Source organism: Camellia sinensis, chromosome 1 (assembly GCF_055761805.1).
Source record: "Camellia sinensis isolate YWXY chromosome 1, ASM5576180v1, whole genome shotgun sequence".
Lineage (NCBI taxonomy): Eukaryota > Viridiplantae > Streptophyta > Magnoliopsida > Ericales > Theaceae > Camellia > Camellia sinensis.
In genome coordinates, this window is record NC_138961.1 from 46377973 (window position 1) to 46397915 (window position 19943).

The 19943-nt window shown below is 31.5% G+C and overlaps 1 protein-coding gene across 4 annotated transcripts in view; it reads left to right on the forward strand.

Annotated features, from left to right (window-relative positions):
* The window catches only part of LOC114292026 (N-(5'-phosphoribosyl)anthranilate isomerase 1, chloroplastic), a 60625-nt gene extending 40744 nt beyond the window's left edge, over positions 1–19881 (forward strand). Inside the window, exons 1-5 of one of the 4 annotated variants that reach the window (XM_028235933.2) lie at positions 15490–15684; positions 15959–16021; positions 17610–17974; positions 18054–18217; positions 19461–19881. In XM_028235933.2, the coding sequence (XP_028091734.2) occupies positions 15675–15684; positions 15959–16021; positions 17610–17974; positions 18054–18217; positions 19461–19686 (828 nt within the window). In that variant the 5' untranslated portion in view covers positions 15490–15674 and the 3' untranslated portion in view covers positions 19687–19881. Of the gene's footprint in view, positions 1–15489; positions 15685–15958; positions 16022–17609; positions 17975–18053; positions 18218–18907; positions 19364–19460 lie in introns of those variants that run through there. The other 3 variants (XM_028235946.2, XM_082876724.1, XM_028235939.2) reach the window with 3 other exon arrangements.
* The last annotated feature ends 62 nt before the right edge of the window (positions 19882–19943 follow it).

The window sequence follows — 19943 nt, forward strand, 5'->3', positions numbered from 1 at the left end:
ACTTAGAACCGTGACAATTTTAGAGTCCTGAACTGTAGTGAGCCCAATATCGAGTGGAACGGGGGACTCGTTCCTCCCGGGGCCGTTCGGGGACGTCTACAACTGTCCTCACTTTAGAGCACAAAAACATTTTTGGCATGAAATTAAGGCACGACTGACTGTTTTTGGACTCGGCCGGATCTCATTTGGGGCCAGCCGACCCCCAATGTGTGGTAAACAGTGACTTTCGGCAGAAACAAATGGTAGTGGCTGAGGGTGAAGCAAAGTAGTCTGGGCAGACAGAATAGCTTCTGGGCACTGTGCATGCAATCGTTGTGCCTCATTGTTGCTTGTATTAATATTATTGTTGTAATTAAGTATTGTTATAATACCCTTGTTGTAATAAAATTAGATAGTTAGTTAATTTCAAGTTTATTCGAATATGTAATAAGTAGTTAATTTAGCTCAATTCACTTGTTTGATGTTGTAATAGTTAGCTATTAATTCGGACACTTGGACACTTATTCGAACCCTCCTACGCGATGGTAAAAATATGTAATAATGGTGTATGTCTTCCAATCCCCATTTCTTTTTTCCTTTTATTTACGCGTTTATAATGGTAGCATAGAGTATCATGTTTCCTTAGCATTTCTCATGTTTGCATACACTCGTCTCACATGCATTTGGGTTCAGCTCATCACACTAACCAATATTACATTTAACTTTCTTAAATGAATACATGATTTATCACATGTCTTGAATTGGATCATATACCATGCTAGTAACCGGGCCTATTTACTTGCATGATTGCATGTGTCACATTAGTCATATTGCATTGTTTAGCGGCATGCATGCTTTCTAATTCTTTTGTTTTGTTGGCTTGCTTTGGAGTACTATATGAGCGTTTATTTCTTTAGCATATTGCATTGCATGTGATTGTCGCCATATCGAGCATGCTTTCCATGAGGCTAATTACTTATGTGATATACTTGTTTGAATGCTAGTAGATGAAGACTAATTGCCAAAATTGGGATAAAGTGACTAATGTATATACAAACTCGTTTTTTCAAGCGACGCGTATTCAAAATAATTTCAAATAAACATGAAATCAAAGTGTTCCAACTTTTGCAAATTAGTCTATACTTGTGTGCAACACCTAGTAATGTTAACTTAATAATCGGAACAAGAGTATATAATGTAAATAAAAATCATATCATGATTAGTAGAGGCCGATCCTTAATCGGGTGAGTGGGGTGCTCAATTCATGACATTCCCCTCTCATACCTAAGTTCCCGAGCCGAGACACTTTGGTGATGACGGATAAGTTACCTTTGGCACGAGTCTCGAATTTCCTAAATTTCTCAAAAATATTTAGGTAGTGACTCTGCAATTTGACAAAACGGTCCATTCTTTGTATTTTTTATTCAAAATCAATTTTTCAAAAGAATTGCTAAATTTGGACTCATTTGTGTTTATCTACTTCACATTGTACTTGTGCAATCAGATTCAGAACCACGGGAGTCCGAACTGTAAGACTATCGTATCCGAAAGGAGCACGAAAAGCAAGCTACAACAATTTACAGATGCCTTATAATAATGCTTGAGAAGGGAATGAAGGGCATATGCATTGAAACAGATTCAACACAAGTTGTTAATCTCATCAAGGATGCATCATCTCAAAACTCTTAGCACAGGGCCATGCTTGAAAATGCTAGATTCCTAATGAAAAGATGCAGTTGTACCATAGCCCATATTCCTAGAGACGGTAACAAAAGTGCAGATGGCTTGGCAAACATGGGTGTGAACCACCAAGACTCTTTTGTTTTTATTAATGATTCCTTCCCACTGAGATTGCAAATCAACTGAGATTGCAAATCTGCTTGTTGCAGGCATCATTGGGTCTTCTTCTACTGTCTAAGGCAACTTTGCCTTCCTTTCTTATGAATCAAAAAAAAAAAAAAAAAAAAAAAAAAAAAAAAAAACTGCCACACTTTAATCTGTATAAACTAAGTTCCCCCACTTTCCCTTTCTTTCTATTTTTCTTTCTCCTTTTCTCTTCTCTTCCCAACTTAACTCCTTTTATAGAGATAGACTTGCAAAAAAAATGTAAATAAATAAATAAATATTATATTAATATATATACATATATGTAATGATTGGCAGAGGGTTGTTGGGCTTTTTCAACCTCCATTTATTGCTTTGTTTGTTTGTTTTGTTTTTGTTTTTGTGTTTTTTGATTTCTTTATTTTTCTTTTATTTTTAGTTTTATTTTTACTTTTTATTATTATAATAATATATATCTATATAATAAAGTAGAACAGATTTTGAAAATATGTTAGACACAATTGTCCTACTAGGACATTTCAATGGTTATGATTCATTTGTCTATTTAGATAGATGGCTGAGATGACCCCCTTAATTTGTTTCTAATTTGCTTCCCGCCCAAGCACGCTCTACTCTCTCTCTCTCTCCCACGTCTCCTCCCCTTCCATCTTTATCTCTCTCCCTCCCTTTCTGTTGCACGTCTCTTCCCATTTCATCCTTATCTCTATCTCCCTCTTTGTTCCTCTTTTTTATCTCTCCCTTCTCTCCAACTGTAGACAAATATTTCAGTTTCAGATTTTGCCTTATCTCTATCTCCCCTTAATTCTCTGTTTGTAGATATATTTTATGAATATGGAATTGGATAGCATTGAATGGGTATCGGATGGTATGGATGAGGATGAGATCCATCACTATCGTCATCATCAATTTTCGTCCTCGAAGCCTCACAACAACGTTGTTTCTTCTGCGATTCATCTAACGACGAGTGTCCATGAGCTTCTCGAATGCCCAGTTTGTACCAATTCAATGTACCCTCCAATACACCAGGTTTGTTCTTTGTTCGATTTAGATTGTTGGGTTTGTTTTGCTTTTGTCTCATTCGTTTCACTAATTTATGTTTTGGGTTGTGCCTTCGTGTTTGTTTTGTTTCTTTTGATGTCTTTGGATTGTTGAATTTGATGTAGAAGATTGGATACTTGGGAACCACTCTGATGATATATTCAATTCAAGCATGTGATTTGCTTGGTTGGGTTTCTATAATTCTATAATTTCATGGGGTTTCTTGATTAGGTTGATTTATATTTCATTTTTCATTTTTTAATCATTGAGAATGTGTTTTCGTGTTAATTCTCTGTTTGTAGATATATTTTATAAATATGGAATTGGATAGAATTGAATGCGTATCGGATGGTATGGATGAGGATGAGATCCATCACCATCGTCATCCTCAGTTTTCGTCCTCGAAGCTTCACAACAACGTTGTTTCTTCTGCGATTCATCCAACGACGAGTGTCCATGAGCTTCTCGAATGCCCAGTTTGTACCAATTCAATGTACCCTCCAATACACCAGGTTTGTTCTTTGTTCGATTTAGATTGCTGGGTTTGTTTTGCTTTTGTCTCAATCGTTTCACTAATTTATGTTTTGGGTTGTGCCTTTGTGTTTGTTTTGTTTCTTTTGATGTCTTTGGATTGTTGAATTTGATGTGGAAGATTGGATACTTGGAAACCACTCGGATGATATATTCGATTCAAGCATGTGATTTGCTTGGTTGGGTTTCTATAATTCTATAATTTCATGGGGTTTCTTGATTCTGTGTTCAAGCTAATTTGGTGCATTAGGGTTTCAAAATTGGTTGTAAATGCGGCAATTTATTTGAGAATTCGTTATGTATTTTGGCATGATGTTCTTCGTTGGATTTTTTTGGTGATTGATTGATGATGTAAGCGGGCTGTATTATGGGGATTGGGTTTTCCCAATTAATTCACAAATTTTCCAAATTTTGGGGGTATTTGGAGGTAAAGGATAATTATTGTGTAATTTTGGAATTTGCTTAATTTGAATATTGGATGGGTGGAGATCTGTGTGGTTTCAAGAGTTTTTACTTGAAAGAATCTGGGTTTTGCAATTTTTATTGTTGTTGTTATCAAAATTGATGATGAGTAATAGTTGATCTTTATAAAACGGGTTTGGATTTAATTTTTTAAAAAGTTTTAGGTCCGATATAATAGTTGATCTTTATAAAATGGGTTTTGATTTTAGAAATATATTTTTATTTTCAGTTTGATTTATGAAATAGATTTAATTTCTTAATGGAAAATGAGTGTTGATTTTTTATGGTTTTGAAAAAAGCTTTTGAAATGGGTGTTGATTTTATTTGATTTAACAAAATCAAATCACAAATTTAAGATAAAATAGGGTGAAAAAAAAAATACAAAGAGGAAAATCGAACAAAGGAAATAAAGGGTTTGTTATTTGAGCTCTCAGAGTAAATGTAGTATTTGTTAAGAGATGAGAGAGGATGAGAGGAGGAAATGAGAGAGAGATTGGAGAGAGAGAATGAGTATTTTAAATACTTTTTAGATGGTGAAATTCTATAAAATGTTTAATAAAAAGTTCAAATACAAATTAATATTTTAACTTAAACTTTTATTAATGAATTTGATAAATTATATTTTAACTTAAATGAACCGCCATTGTACGATATCTTGAACTGATTTATTATAATTGATTTTTATAATGGTGAAATTATTATCATTTTGAATTGATTTTTTTGTAAATGATGTAATACCAATATTAATAATTTATGTTAATTGATTTTTGTAAAATATGTGTAGGCACGGGCATACGCTAGTAATTATATAATACAATACATATATATATACACATGTAATGTCTGTTGGATTTCACCGCGGACAGGGTTTACCTATTTATTTATTTTATTATATTTATTATTTTATATAATATTAATAAAATAATATAATATCATATAAATTATAATAAAATATAATATATACAACAATTTATATATAAATATTTAAAATGTATGAAAACAAATAATATTATATAAAATTATAAAATAATACAAATAAATAGACTAATAAAGTGTATGTTAATATCATGTCAAATGTGTTGTATTTAGATTCCAATCATAATGACAATTTAAATTTGATATATATTTTATTTTATTAAGAACACTTTTAATTTTATTTAAATACGACATATATTTCTATTCATGATTTTGATAATAAAAGAAAGAGTAAGAGTAAGAGTAAGAGTAAGAGAAGACTATACATCATGAGATTAATTCACATGTTTAAAAAAATTCAACAAAGTTTAAAAAATAAAAAATATTATAAAAAAAAAAGAGATGTTATATATTATTTTCATTTTGAACATTAGAATTATATTTCTTTTTATTATTTTGCTAATATAAAAATAAAAAAGGGACAATTATTAAAAAAAAAAATTCAAAGTTTTAGCCTTATGACAAAACAAACTCTGAATTTTTAATTTTATCAATTTAAACATAATCTATTGAGGGAAATTTATTATGAAATTCTCCTTCAAGTACTTGTATCCCAATTAATGTATAAGATATTCTTATATTCTAATAAGTCTTATTATTTTGGATATTTGATCCACTAAATCCAAATTTTCATATTTAATATATTTTATGAACAATTTTATCCTTACAAATATTTTTTGAAATCATAGCAACTTAGTGATATAAACATCTACATTAAATAAATTTGACAGTGTGAATATTCACATTAACAGTGTGAATATTCACATTATGGAGCATTCACACTATCAATATAAACATTAATGGGCGCTTTACCCTATTATTATTAAGGATATTTTAGTAACTTTGTCATCCATAGGACTTATTGGAATATAAAAAAATAATTTAGACTAAGTAGAACATAAGTAGGTGAAAAGTGATTTATGAATAAATGCCCCATCTTTTAATTTGTTTTTTAATATAAATCATTCGTCTATTTTCATTAAATAAAACCAACGGAAAAAAAAAAATATTTTAGTCATTGAAGTTAATGTACGTATATATAAAATGTCTACAATTTCCTTTTCATAAAATGTCTACAATACCCTTTTCAATAATTCAGATTGATAAAATTAAAAACTTAAAATTTAATTTTTTACAAGGCTCAAATCTTGAAAAAATAATTTTACAATTTCTCCAAAAAATAAAAAAATAAGACAATTATATATTACTAGATTAATTTAAACAAGTTTAAAAAAAATTCAACAAGTTAAAAATATATATATATTTGAAAAAAAAATAAAAGAAAGAAATGTCATACATTTGGCTCAATTTCGTCATTTAATTAATTAATTTGTAGTTTGGCTTGGTTCATCTATTTTTTCCACACATCCCTTCATGGGATTGAGTTATCCCACACATGTGAGGTTATTACGTTATGTTTGGTTAGGAGATTTGGGAAGGAATGTAAAAAGAGAAATAGAAAAGGTAAGTAAAATGTAAAAATATATATATATATATACCTATATTTCACTTAGTTTTACATACTTTTTTTCTTTTCCTTTTCAAATCTCTCGACTAAACACAATGTTAGTCTGACTAAATTATTAGGCCTTTTTTGACAACAAGGTTAAAAGCCAGCTAATTGAACTTTTGACTTTTTTGATTCACATTATCTCTCTATTTTTTTACACATTTTTTTTTTAAAAAAAAAAGTCAAAAAAAATTAAAAATTAACTTTTAACCTAATTCTCAAAAACATTCATTTTTTTAAGCAGTGGACTATTCATTTTAATAAACATAGAGTCTAATTCCATAACCTAATTCCATCAAACAAACACCCCCAAGATGGCTAGGGAGATGGATTTGAGGAGAAGTTTAAAAAAAATAAATAAATAAATTATATTTATATTTTATTTTACGCGATGGGCTTCCAAGGTTGACTGGAGGAAGAGGGCTTCGTGTGCATACTTTTGTGTTATTATGTTTACGCAATGCTCGTTTTCTTGATTATAATGATAGTTTAATGGGTATGATGGAAACTGGTCTCCATAAAGGACCTGTCCATTTTAATTGTTTTCCTGATTTTACATTAAGTCTTCGTGATCCTCATATTTTAGATGCATTAACTTTGAATATTCAATTAGATGGTTTATTTACTAATATGAAAGATCAAGTTCATAATATTGCTCTAATTTATCGTATTCATTATAAATGTATTAAAACTAATTTAAATGTTCAAGCTTTACATAAAAGTCCTAAGGATAAAACTTTATTAATTCAAAGTAGTAGTAATGATACTAATATAAATATTCCTCACATGATTGAATGGAAAGATATTGTTCTCCCTGATCAATGGGTTACAATCAATGAAAATTACTCACATAATCAAAAACAATCTACTAATCAAGATATCCAAGATATTCAACAATTTACTGATGGATCAATCCGTATTAAATTTAATCATAGTCAATCTTCTAGACATAGTACTTCTAGAGTACCTACTGATACTGAAATTGAAGATGAATAGTCAAATTAATGAGTACTTCTAGAGTACTCCTTTGTTTCGAAAAAATAGTCAAATTAATCTTGGTCCAACCTCACATAGTAAATTAAAAGGTCTTGATAATTCCACAACTTCTCAAATTAGTGAACCTGTTTATTCAACTCACACATATCTTCCTGATGATGATGATGAGTCTCACGATTCTCCTACTCAAACTGATTTTGAAGTTATACCTCGAATAAATCCCCAATTAATGACAATCAGTAAACTTTTTGCTCATGATCTTGATAAATTACTTATTGAATTTAGGTCTAAAGAAAATAGAACTAAAAGGCATGCTTATCGTGCTAAATATGATTCTAATCAACAATCTCGAATAACTAGAAAATTTTATGATTTTATGATTGAATATAGTTGAGAAATTCCTTTCTTTGAATATTTCGAAAATTATTGCAAAAAAGTCAATACAATCAAAAAACATAAATGGAAAACTTCTCCTAATACAACTGTTAGCTCTAGTCATCCTTCTCTATCTAATATAATTATTGAACATCAAGGATCTGAAGTCCTAGCTTCTCCCTTTAAATTACCTGGTACTGACCCTGAAATTAAAAAAGTTATTGAACAAAATAATTATACTAATCAATGTCTAAAAATAATTGGTAAACAATTAGATAAATTAGAAACTACTCTTGATGAATATTCACCTACTACCGCATCCACTAAAACAACCTTAGATCAACCTTTGCTTAATCTACCTAGTAATCATTCCAAGCGAACTAGTTCAGTTACCCAGGATAATTCTACTGTCAAAGCTATCGAACACCTATTCACTAAATTAACTACATCTGAGAAAGCTTCTCCATCTGCTGAAAAAGGTCTTAATGTATTAAATCAACAACCTACTTTAGACACTGTTTCTAATCAATCTAAAACTGATTCCACTGATACTAAGATCAATCAATTAGCTCAACAATTTCATTCTTCCACTCTTAATAAAATTCATTATCCTAAAGTTAATCCACAGACTACTAAAAATTGGTATTCTCGTCCTACTCCACCTGATCTCCAATATGAAGAAACTAATCTTAATAATCAATTTTCTGTATCTGCTAACAAATTATACGAATGGAATATTGATGGTCTTAGTGAAGATCAAATCCTTTAAAAATTAAATCATTTATCTATGGTTTCAAATAGTTATCGTAGTAATTACCCTGATTACTCTCAACCTGAAATTGTTTCCTTAATCACCTCTAGTTTTACTGGTATGCTCAAATCTTGGTGGGAAAAATATCTAACTGAAGATCAAAGAGAATCTATTATACATGCTAATCAAAAAGATGCAAATGATTTACCTATCTTTGATGAAACTATTGGCTATTATCACCCTGATGTAATTAATACTTTAATTTACACCATAGTCAGACATTTCATAGGTACCCCTACTAATATATATTCTCGCATACATGATCAACTTAGTAATCTTACTTGTCCAACCTTAAGTGATTTTAGATGGTATAAAGATGTCTTTACCTCTAGAGTTATGTTAAGAGAAGACTGTACTAAATCTTTTTGAAAAGAAAAATTTATTAATGGATTACCTAGTCTTTTTGCTCACAAAATTAGAGATGTCATTAGTCAACCTACTGGTGTTATTAAATATGATAATTTAACTTATGGTGATATCATTAGTACTATTCAAAAAGAAGGACTAAAAATGTGTATTGATCTTAAACTTAGTCAAAAAACTGCTAAAGATAAACATAAGGCTAAATATGAATTAGAAAATTTCTGTGAACAATATGGTTTACCACCTGTTGCCCCATCTCGTAGGAAATCGCATAAATACTCCAAAAATAAACATAAGTCATCTTACAAATATTCTAATAAATACAAAAAGAATTATTCACCTTCCAAATCAAATGATAAATTCTATACTAAACCCAAAAAGAAATATTATAGGAAATTTCATACAAAATCTAAATCTAATAAAGATATTACTTGTTATAACTATGGTCAAAAATGTCATTATTCTAATAAGTGTAAAGAAAAACAAAAACTAAAAGATAAAGTTAATCAACTTCAAATTAATGATGAATCCAAAAATCAATTATTTGAAATCTTTCAATTAAACTAATCTGTCAGTAACTACTCTTCGAATAATCCTGCTACTTCATCTGATTACCATTCACCTAGTGATACTTTTGATAATAACATTGAACTAGAATGTAATAATGTTTGTTGTAAACCAGTGAAACAAATTACTGTTCTTACTAAACAGAATCAAGAAGAAACTGCTCTTATTAAATTAATTAGCCATTTAGAAGATCCAGAATTAAAACAAAAATATACTGATAAATTAAAATCTTTATTAACCAACCATGATAGGAAACCTAAATTTGATAAACCAATTATTAGTTTATCCAAAACTTTGGAAAGATTTAAAAATAAACAAAATGAAATTACTCTTCAAGATTTACAACATAAAATTAATCAGATTAAACAAACTATTAAAGATTTACAAACTAAAGAAAAAACTTTAGAAGATGCAATTATTACCTTATAACTTGATAAAAGTTTAGATAACTTTCACGAAAATAATGTTGAATCTCCTAATGAATCTGAACATGATTCTGATCATACTAATCCTGAGAATCTCTTATTTGATAATCGATCACACCAATCCAATCCTGAAGATAAAAGATTAAATCTAATCAATAAAATTCATATTCAAAAATGGTATTCACAAGTTAAATTAGTTATTGATGATTTTGAATTAACTATTATTGCTTTAATTGATACTGGTGCTGATCTTAATTGTATTAAAAAAGGATTACTCCCTACTAAATATTATGAAAAATGTCGTGAAAAATTAACTTCTGCTAATTGTAGCAAAATGCATATTAAATATAAATTATCTAAAGCACATATCTGTCAAGATAATGTTTGTTTTAAAACCTCATTTGTTTTAGTTAAAAACATGGCTGATAAACTTATTTTAGGAACACCATTTATATTCTTATTATATCCATTTACTACTTCTAGTAACGGAATAACTACCCATGTTTTGGACCAACCTGTTACATTTAAATTCTTATCTCCTCCTGAAATATTGGAATTAAATCAATTAAAATATTGTTCTATTTCTCAAACTATTAATCGATTAACACGGCAGTTACGTTTTCTCAAAGAAGAAGTCAATTATCAAAGAATTGATCAACAATTAACTGATCCAGTTATTATATCTCAAATTGAAGAATTTAAATTAAAATTAGAAACAACTGTTTGTTCTACTTTACCAACTGCTTTCTGGCATAGGAAAAAACATGTAGTCACATTACCTTATATTAAAAAATTTAATGAAAGGCAAATTTCTACTAAATCTAGACCTATTCAAATGAATCATGAATTACTTGAAATGTGTAAAAAAGAAATCAATGAATTATTAAAAAATAGAATAATTAGTCCAAGTAAATCACCATGTTCTTATCCTGCTTTTTATGTTAACAAAAATGTTGAATTAGAACGAGGTGTCCCACGCTTAGTCATCAATTATAAACCATTAATAAAATTTTAGAATGGATTAGATATCCTATCCCTAATAAAAAAGATTTGATTAAACGACTTAGTCAAGTTGTTATTTTTAGTAAATTTGATTTAAAAAGTGGTTTTTGGCAAATACAAATTCATCCTAAAGATAGATATAAAACTGCTTTTACTACACCTTTTGGTCACTATGAATAGAATGTAATGCCATTTGGATTAAAAAATACTCCTAGTGAATTTCAAAATATAAAGAATGATATATTCAACCATTTTAGTCATTTTTCTATTGTTTATGTGGATGATATACTAATCTTTTCTCAATCACTTAGTGAACATTGGAAACATCTAACTGCTTTCTTTTATACTATTAAAAGTCATGGTCTAGTTATTTCTGCTCCTAAGATTAAATTGTTTCAAACTACAGTCCGCTTTTTAGGATTCAATATTCACCAAAATACTATTTTACCTATTAGTCACTCCATTGAGTTTGCGTCTAAGTTTCCTGATGAAATATTGGATAAAACCCAGTTACAACGCTTTTTAGGTTCACTTAATTATATTGCTGAGTTTTACAAAGACCTTAGGAAAACTTGTCAACCCTTGTTTGATAGGTTAAAGGATAATTCTCCTCCTCAGTCTTCTACTCATACTGCTATTGTTCAACAAGTCAAGCAATATGTCAAGTCACTTCCTTATCTTGGTATTCTTACTGAGAATTCATTCAAAATTATTCAAACTGATGCTTCTGATATTGGTTATGGTGGCATTTTTCTTCAGAAGGTCACTCCTCAGTCATCTGAACAAATTGTTCGTTATCATTCTGGTGTTTGGAATAAAGCACAATTAAATTATAGTACTATTAAAAAAGAAATTTTATCTACTGTTTTATGTATTACTAAATTTCAAGATGACATTTTAAATCAAAAGTTTTTACTTCGTGTTGATTGCAAATCTGCTAAGTATGTTTTAGAAAAAGATGTTCAAAATCTTGCTAGTAAGCAAATTTTTGCTCGTTGGCAATCTATATTAAGTATTTTTGATTTTGATATTACCTATATACCTAGTTGTCAAAATTCTATTCTTGATTTTCTTACCCGCGAATTTTTACAAGGGGATAGGGATGACCACTCCATTTATTGCTTACCATAAAACCCAAATAACCCATTACCGTGGTCTTATTCACCAACTTGCTTACCGTATTGCTCGACTAAAATCAGCCCGCAAAACTACTAGACGTACTCAGTACATTAACTATCACCAGATTCAAGCTCGTCGCCATTTACTTGCTGATTATTACAACTGTTTGGATTACCATCAAAATTATTTAGATCTCCTTAGTTGTTGCTAATCCTTGTTGCTAATTTTTGTTTCTATTAAACAGATGTCTCGCCCCAGGCCTCCTTCCAAAGCCTTGGTCCCATCTAGTCAACCTATTGTTCCTCCTCCTTTGGAGCTAGTAACCCAATACCATCCTATTGAAATGATTAACCGTTACCAAGTTCTTGGTAACATTCCTAAACCTAGTTACACTTCTGCTTTGGCTACTGATCCTTTTGCTTCATCCAGCCAAGCAGTTACTCCATACCCTCCTAATCCTATTAAAGCAGCCCGACCTGATTATGTTAATCCACCACTACTAATCTCTTTTTCAAAGAGCCTAGTCACCCAAAGAGTCAGTCTATTAATGACCTAGTTAAATCTTATTTTCCTCCTGGATAGCATTTTGTTCCTCTGCATCCAGAAAAATCAATCATATTCTATGAAGATATCCTGTTTAACCATCAGTCCATTGTGATTAAACCTATTTATGATCGGATTTACACTAGTAAAATTGTTTACCATTCACTTTATATTCACAACATTGGTTCCTTAGTTGAATGAGGTTCTCCTTATCAACTTCGAGAATTACCTAATCACTCTCTTCAGTATAGTTATTATGACTATATTGATGCCTGGTTCAAAGTATTTTTATATCAAACTGAAACCTTTAGTCACTCCTGGTTCATCCAATTTGATCAAAATTTTAAATCAGAATTACCTTCTTTGTTTCTGCAATGGTGGACTCATTATGGCGCCATTACAGATATCTTCCTAGATATTCTGATTGAACAGATTAACTATTTCTCAACTATTTTCTCATTCACTCCCCAGCAAAGGAAATTCCCTAAATTGCTTATTTTTATATCCAAATGCAAAATTCCTTAGATATTTAAATGGCATTATGGTATTTCTGATAATGTGGTTTACCGACAACATATGGTTAAATGGAGGGATAACTTCAAGATTCCACACATTATTGAAATTGTTCAAGCTGAATTTCCAATTAACATTCATGCTCCTACACCTGCCATGGTTAAAGCTCAGCAGATCCCAACTGCTTCAGTCACTCAAGGAAGCCCTCTTCCTCCAGTCAACCTTGGAAGCCCATCTTCAAGCTCTTCCAAGCCCAAGTCAAATATTAAATCAAAGGATAAAGTCAAGCCCAAACTTGCTAAAGCAAAGTCTAAAGCTAAGTCTCCAGCTCCTACTTCACAGGCTCAGCCCAAGATTAAATCCAAGTCATCTAAGGATGAGCTGCTCAAAATGGCTCATCTACTAGTTAATCAGGCCCAAACCCAGTCAGATTCGGATAACAGCAGTTCAGAAGAAGGTTCAGACAGTTCACATTCTTCTGAAGGTTCAACTAGTCAACAGAATCCATATGGACCCGAGTTTCAAGATGCTCAGGACCCATATGTCTAGTCAGCTCTGCATTGGATTCCATATAGATACAAATTAGCTTCAATCAATACTCTTTTGAGAAAAGCTGCCAATTTGTATTTATATTGATTCCCTTAGTCACATGTCTCCACCGAAAGTAATGAATAGTAAAAAGTTACTGTTCACTTTCACTATTCATCCATGATTAAACATCAAAAGCTACATCAACTTTAGTCAATCTGCCGAAAGCTTCCGACAGCCTGCTTTTGCCCATGTGCTGTTAGCTGCTCTCATGATCAACTCCAAGTCACATGCTGCATAGTTAGATTAATTTTCTATAAATTGTAATGCCTTAGTCATTTGTACTCAGAGGTTAAGAAAAAAAGAGAAAAATGGGCCACTCTAAGTGAGAACCCACACCTTTCTCTACTGTATAACCCTTGTTTAAACTATTTTCAGTCAATGTATTTTGAAGCAACTCTCTGCAGTTCTTCCGATTAAACAATTGTAAGTTATATTAAAATTTTAATTTTGGTTATTTTGTGTGCATATTTTATCATCTCTTCAACTCTCTGATTATTTAACTTGCTTCAGTCCCCTTTTGGGCTTCCAAGGTTGACTGGAGGAAAAGGGCTTCCTTGAGTGACTGAAGCAGTTGGGATCTACTGAGCTTTAACCATGGTAGGTGTAGGAGCATGAATGTTAATCGGGATTTCAGCTTGAACAATTTCAATAATGAGTGGAATCTTGAAGTTATCCCACCATTTAACCATATGTTGTCGGTAGACCACATCATCAGAATATTTATATTTTATTTTATTTCACACATATCTTTTATGTTCATTTTTCATTTTAAATCTCTCTCTAAAGGGATTTTTGGTGAAAACCCCCCCTCTTTGGGCATGTTTTGTGTCCAACCCACGGAATAAAACAATGACCCCAAAAGCCCCTCAATTAAAAAAAATATTATGAATTGACTGAAATGTCCTTCCATATAAGTGAGAAAATATGAAACAATTCCATAAAAGTAAAATTTTACTCTGAATAAGAGTAAAATGTTACACTCTGAATCTAAAAGTAAAATTTTATTCTGTATAAAAGTAAAATTTTACTTTGAATAAGAGTATAATGTTACACTCTGAATCTAAAAGTAAAATTTTACTTTGTATAAAAGTAAAATTTTACTCTGAAAACGAGTAAAATGTTAGACTCTAAATCTAAAAGTACCAGAGTAAAATTTAAATGTCATTCTAATACCAGAGTAAAATTTTACTCTCATTGTAAACAGAGCACGTATCAGGGTAAAATTTTACTCTAATTCTCTTAAACAAAAAACAGAGCAATAGAAGTAGAGTAAAATTTTACTCTCATTCTCTGAAACAAAAAACAGAGCAATAGAACCAAAGTAAAATTTTACTATCATTCTCCGAAACAAAAAACAGAGCAATAGAACCAAAGTAAAATTTTACTCTGGTTCTGTCAAACGAAATCAGATCAAACACAACAAAAATAAATCCAAAACAAACAAAACAAACAAAACAAAACAAAACAAATTAATTAACAAATCAACATACCTAATTGAGAAGAAAAACCTCTAAAACTCGATCAACAGTCACAAATCTCAATGAAACTCTCGTTTAATTGAGAGCGTTGATCGTCAGCGACGAGATCGTCTATTGTTGACCAAGTGAGAGATCTTCGGCTGCGAGATCTTCAGATTTGGAGATCGTCTTCATCGATTTTGTTCCTGATTTCATTCCTGCGAGATCTTCAACTCAGATTTCAAATATTTCAATTGTCTGATACGTATATATAGAAGGGCAATATTGTGATAAAAAAAATATAAATTATAAAATATTCTTATTATGGTAGGCATTTCCTATTCAGGAACTTTTTAAAAGAAAATTGATTAAATTATCCTTCATCCTAATAAAAAGGTCCAAAAGGGTTTCACCAAAAATCCCCTCCCTAGACCCATATAAAGCAAACACATGCAAAGAGAGTTGAATTACGAGGCAATTATTATTGGCAAAGGCGACATTCTATCAGACATCTAAACACTCTCATCTCATCTGCGTTGATTTCTGCGTTTCTTCCTTCATAGAAGTACAAGATGCTCACAGGTCTCTCTCTCTCTCTCCATGTATATATATATATGAAATGTATTTGTCATATCTGATTTTATGGTTGCCCTTTTAAGTGTTCGATGAATTTCCCCATAGAAAATTTAGTTTTTGGTTTTCATCAAATGTTAAAACTCTTAACCAGTTACACAATGTAGTAGTAGCTTGTGTGTAAAGCATAAATGAGGGAGTTATTCATAAATTGTCTCGTGGTAAATTCTTATTTTTTTTTATTGAATCATATATGTTACCAGTATTCCCTTGGTTTTTTTAGGGCTAAATTTGGGAAGTCACCTTCAACCCAGAGTCATAAACTTGCACCAGAGACAAATCAATGGTATGCTTCACTTTTTTCCCGAATTGTCGTAATAACATGACTAGTGTCAAGTTAATTTGGCATACAATTCATTTATCAGTTGGTTGTTGGATCACTCAAGTCAAAAATTCTACTGCATTGCCGAATTTTGAAATAGAAAACGAAATTTTCTTTGCTCCAATTTACTCACACACACACACACGCACGTGCGCATATATACATATGCACAATAAAAAACCTAAATGCTCAATTTGCATGGATAGATAATGCAATTACTTCAAGAATCTGAACTGAGTTCTGAATGCATGTTTTCAAGTACTGTATTCTGATTCGTGTCACCAGTCTTGTTTTAGGTCGTGTTTGCCATTGGTTCATGGGCTCTCACTTTTTCCTTTGATATTTCTGCTTTATCCATGTAAGTCTAAATGGACCTAACGAACCATAAAATGCTTATTTCTGGCACGGAAAGTCACATGCAATTCCAATTTAGACCGATGAGTTGAAACATACTTTGACATAGTTTAGAAACTTCATGATTTTGATATCATTTATCTTATTTTATATAGCCTTATGGTGTGTTTGGTTGAGGGATTTGAGAAGGGATTTAGAAAGGGAAAGGGAAAGGGAAAAGTTGTGTGAAACTAGGTGAAATGTAGGTATATTTTATTCACATTTCACCTAACTTTTCCCTTTCTCTTTCCAAATCCCTCCTCAAATCCCTCAACCAAACACAGCGTTAAGGTTATTGATTTGCAAGTGTGATTATTAGTAATCTGTGTTGCAATGCCATGTTCAGATCGACATATTTCATGGTTGCCTGTGCTCATGTGACTCTCAGCTGATGGAACTACTTTGATTGTTTGATTGACTCCATCACACTTCAAAATTTTATAAATTGAACAAAGTTGGTACATTTTTACATGTTAATGTAGTGTGAGAGTTCGTGAGCTTTAAAGAATCATTCAAACTAGTGAGTCAACATAATGTATCTATATTTGTCACTTCTACCTGCCTTGCTGTGAACCTTGGTTGTAGAGTCACAAGTTTATTCTCCTCTATGTTAGCTCTGTGATAATTTTTTTCAATTGGTCCCACAGTCCCACTGATGGTTTAGGATTGGTATTGTTTTCAAGGCTCATTTTTTTTAATACATGTAAGTAGGTGGAGCTAGAAGGAACTTGCTTAACTACCTTCCCAGTAGGATTTAGTCCAGTATTCTTATTTTCCTACAGATATTTCACTCATTTGAAAGATGAAAGAATCACAATAGAAAGAAAAAATTACTCAAAATCATATATTGAATTTCAGCACATCATACAATTTCTTTTCTTTTCTTTTTTTGTTGTTTATCTTTTAACTCATTCAGTGACACCGTTACCTCTTATCTTCTTCATTCTTAAAGCCCCGAAACCTCTTGAATTCAGTCCGTATTGCCCTAACATTACTCATGCATTAGTGCATAAAAGCTAACATGCGAAAAACTATTTGAAACATGTATGTATTTTTTGAAACTCAATTCTATTCCAATATTAAATGGTTCTTAATACTAGATGTTCCTTTGTTGTTTAATATACTAATGTCAATAAGTCAAGTGTCTCGTTGTTCACAGGTTTGCATGGTGCAGAATGGCATTTGTCGAGGATAAGGTTGTTACCTAAAAATTTGATTAAATGCACATTAAATCAGTCAACAGAAGATTTCTCTGCTTTCAAGGAACACGAAGAGAATCGGCCTTTGGTTAAAATGTGTGGAATCACATCAGCTAGTGATGCTGCTCTAGCAGCGAAAGCAGGTGCAAAGTTTATTGGGATGATTATATGGCCCAACTCAAAACGTTCCATTTCACTTTCTGTTGCAAAGGAAATATCACAAGTTGCAAGGGAACATGGGGCCAAGCCCGTTGGTGTATTTGTGGATGATGACGCTGACACAATATTAAGAGCTTCTGAGGCAGCCGACCTTGAATATGTACAGGTAAGTTTTTCTAATCTTAGTTCCACTGCATATGGATTAATTAGTTTCTTTCAGTTTGTAATTTGCTGAAGTTATGCAGCTTCATGGAGATGGTTCTCGGGCTGCATTTCCAGTTTTAGTGAAAGACAACCAAGTCATATATGTTCTTCATGCCAAGAAAGATGGAGAGCTTTTGAACCATATTTCAGACCAAGACTGTGCTTTGGTTGATTGGATTCTTGTGGATAGTGCAAAGGGTGGCAGGTAAGAATCTTTACCCTCTTTAAATATAACTTGAATATCGTTTTGTTTGCCTTCATGTTGTACTATCTTCATGAGCTTCAAAAACTATCTTTGGAGTTGTATCGCTCATAAGCAATTATTCTAGTTCCTACTTATTGTTGTGTTAGATAATTATCCGTGAGAATCCACCACTACAAATATTTGAAAATGAGGGCTCACTTAAAGGTGATTTGTGTAGACATGTAGTATTTAAAGAAAAATCTGTTAGATGCAGGATTGAGAGCAAAAGTAGGTGAAAATTTGAAACTTGAGAATGTTGCTCTTGTGGCTTGCTTGGATGGAAGCAAATGGTATTACTCCTTATGAGTCCATATAAATCTATATAAGCCAGTATTGGAATTCAATAATCATGGGTTTCTTCTTATAAGTTCAAACAATCCTTTTTTAATTTCTAAGAACCAATGTTGGAATTGAATCATTATGGCTTTTCTACCATGAAAGAAGTGCATGCCTTAGTTTGTCTTGGTCCTATCCTATTTCGTCTTGGCCCTATCCTATTTCACTGCCCAAGAACTGTATCTTCACTGCCTAAGGACTGGTCCTCTTATCGTTCCTAATATTGAACTTTCGATGAGATATGCATCTTATGCAGTTTATTTATTGCACAATAATGACAAACATATTGATTTGAAAAAATCAACATTTTCTTAGATTGCTGGTATTGTTGGATTCTGCGCTGGAAGTATTTGCAGTTACTAAATGCGTCAGCTGTTTCTTTATGTGTGCTTGCCCTTAATGGCTTTCTTCAGCAACAATAAAGAATCAGCTCTGAATGGCTTTCTTCAGCAATGATAAAGAATCAGCTACTGACTTCATAAATTCTAGACATTTTACAAAAAATTTAGACAGTGGGCTTTGAAGCCACTCAATAGTGAGTCCTTCAGGTTCCAAAATTGTCCAAATTGGAGAGGATGAACAATTGAAGAAAGAAATCCTCTTCTTCTTCTTCTTCTTCTTCACTTTATTTTTTTATTTCATTTTTATTGTTTGGGTTGGCTAAATTTTTGGCCTAAGGTTATGTTTTTATGGATTTACATTTCTCAAAATGTTGCGACACTTTTCCACAGCTGGTAATCATAGTTAATATCAGATATCCTCTTTCAATTAGGAAATAAGAGCCATTTTTTTAATCTTCTGTTACTTTCCTGCGCTAATACATCATTTTTACCTGTCCTGCTTCACTCATTGTAACATACGTCTGCAGTGGGAAAGGATTCAACTGGTCCCAGTTTAAACTACCACCAATTAGAAGCAAATATGGTTGGCTTTTGGCAGGAGGAGTTAACCCTGATAATGTCTGTGAAGCTCTTTCTACACTCAGACCGCATGGAATTGATGTCAGTAGCGGCATTTGTGCTTCAGATGGAATTAAAAAAGATGAGTCCCGGATATCATCCTTCATGAGAGCAGTAAATGCCATACATTATTGATTGATGTGAGAAGTCTTGATTACAAAAACTCAATGAAGCAGAACATGGGAACACTAAGGATGCTGTGTTATTATGTTTGGTAGGTCGTTCTCTTTATTAAGATGACAACATCTTGAACACAGGTTTAAATCTTGCTGTTTTTACTAACTTATTTTTAGCAATCCACTAAATGAAAAAATAGTTACTTTTCTGGTAGACGATGAATATTTGTGGAGTTTATAGCTGCCTAATGCATGGTGTAAATGTGCATTTGCATG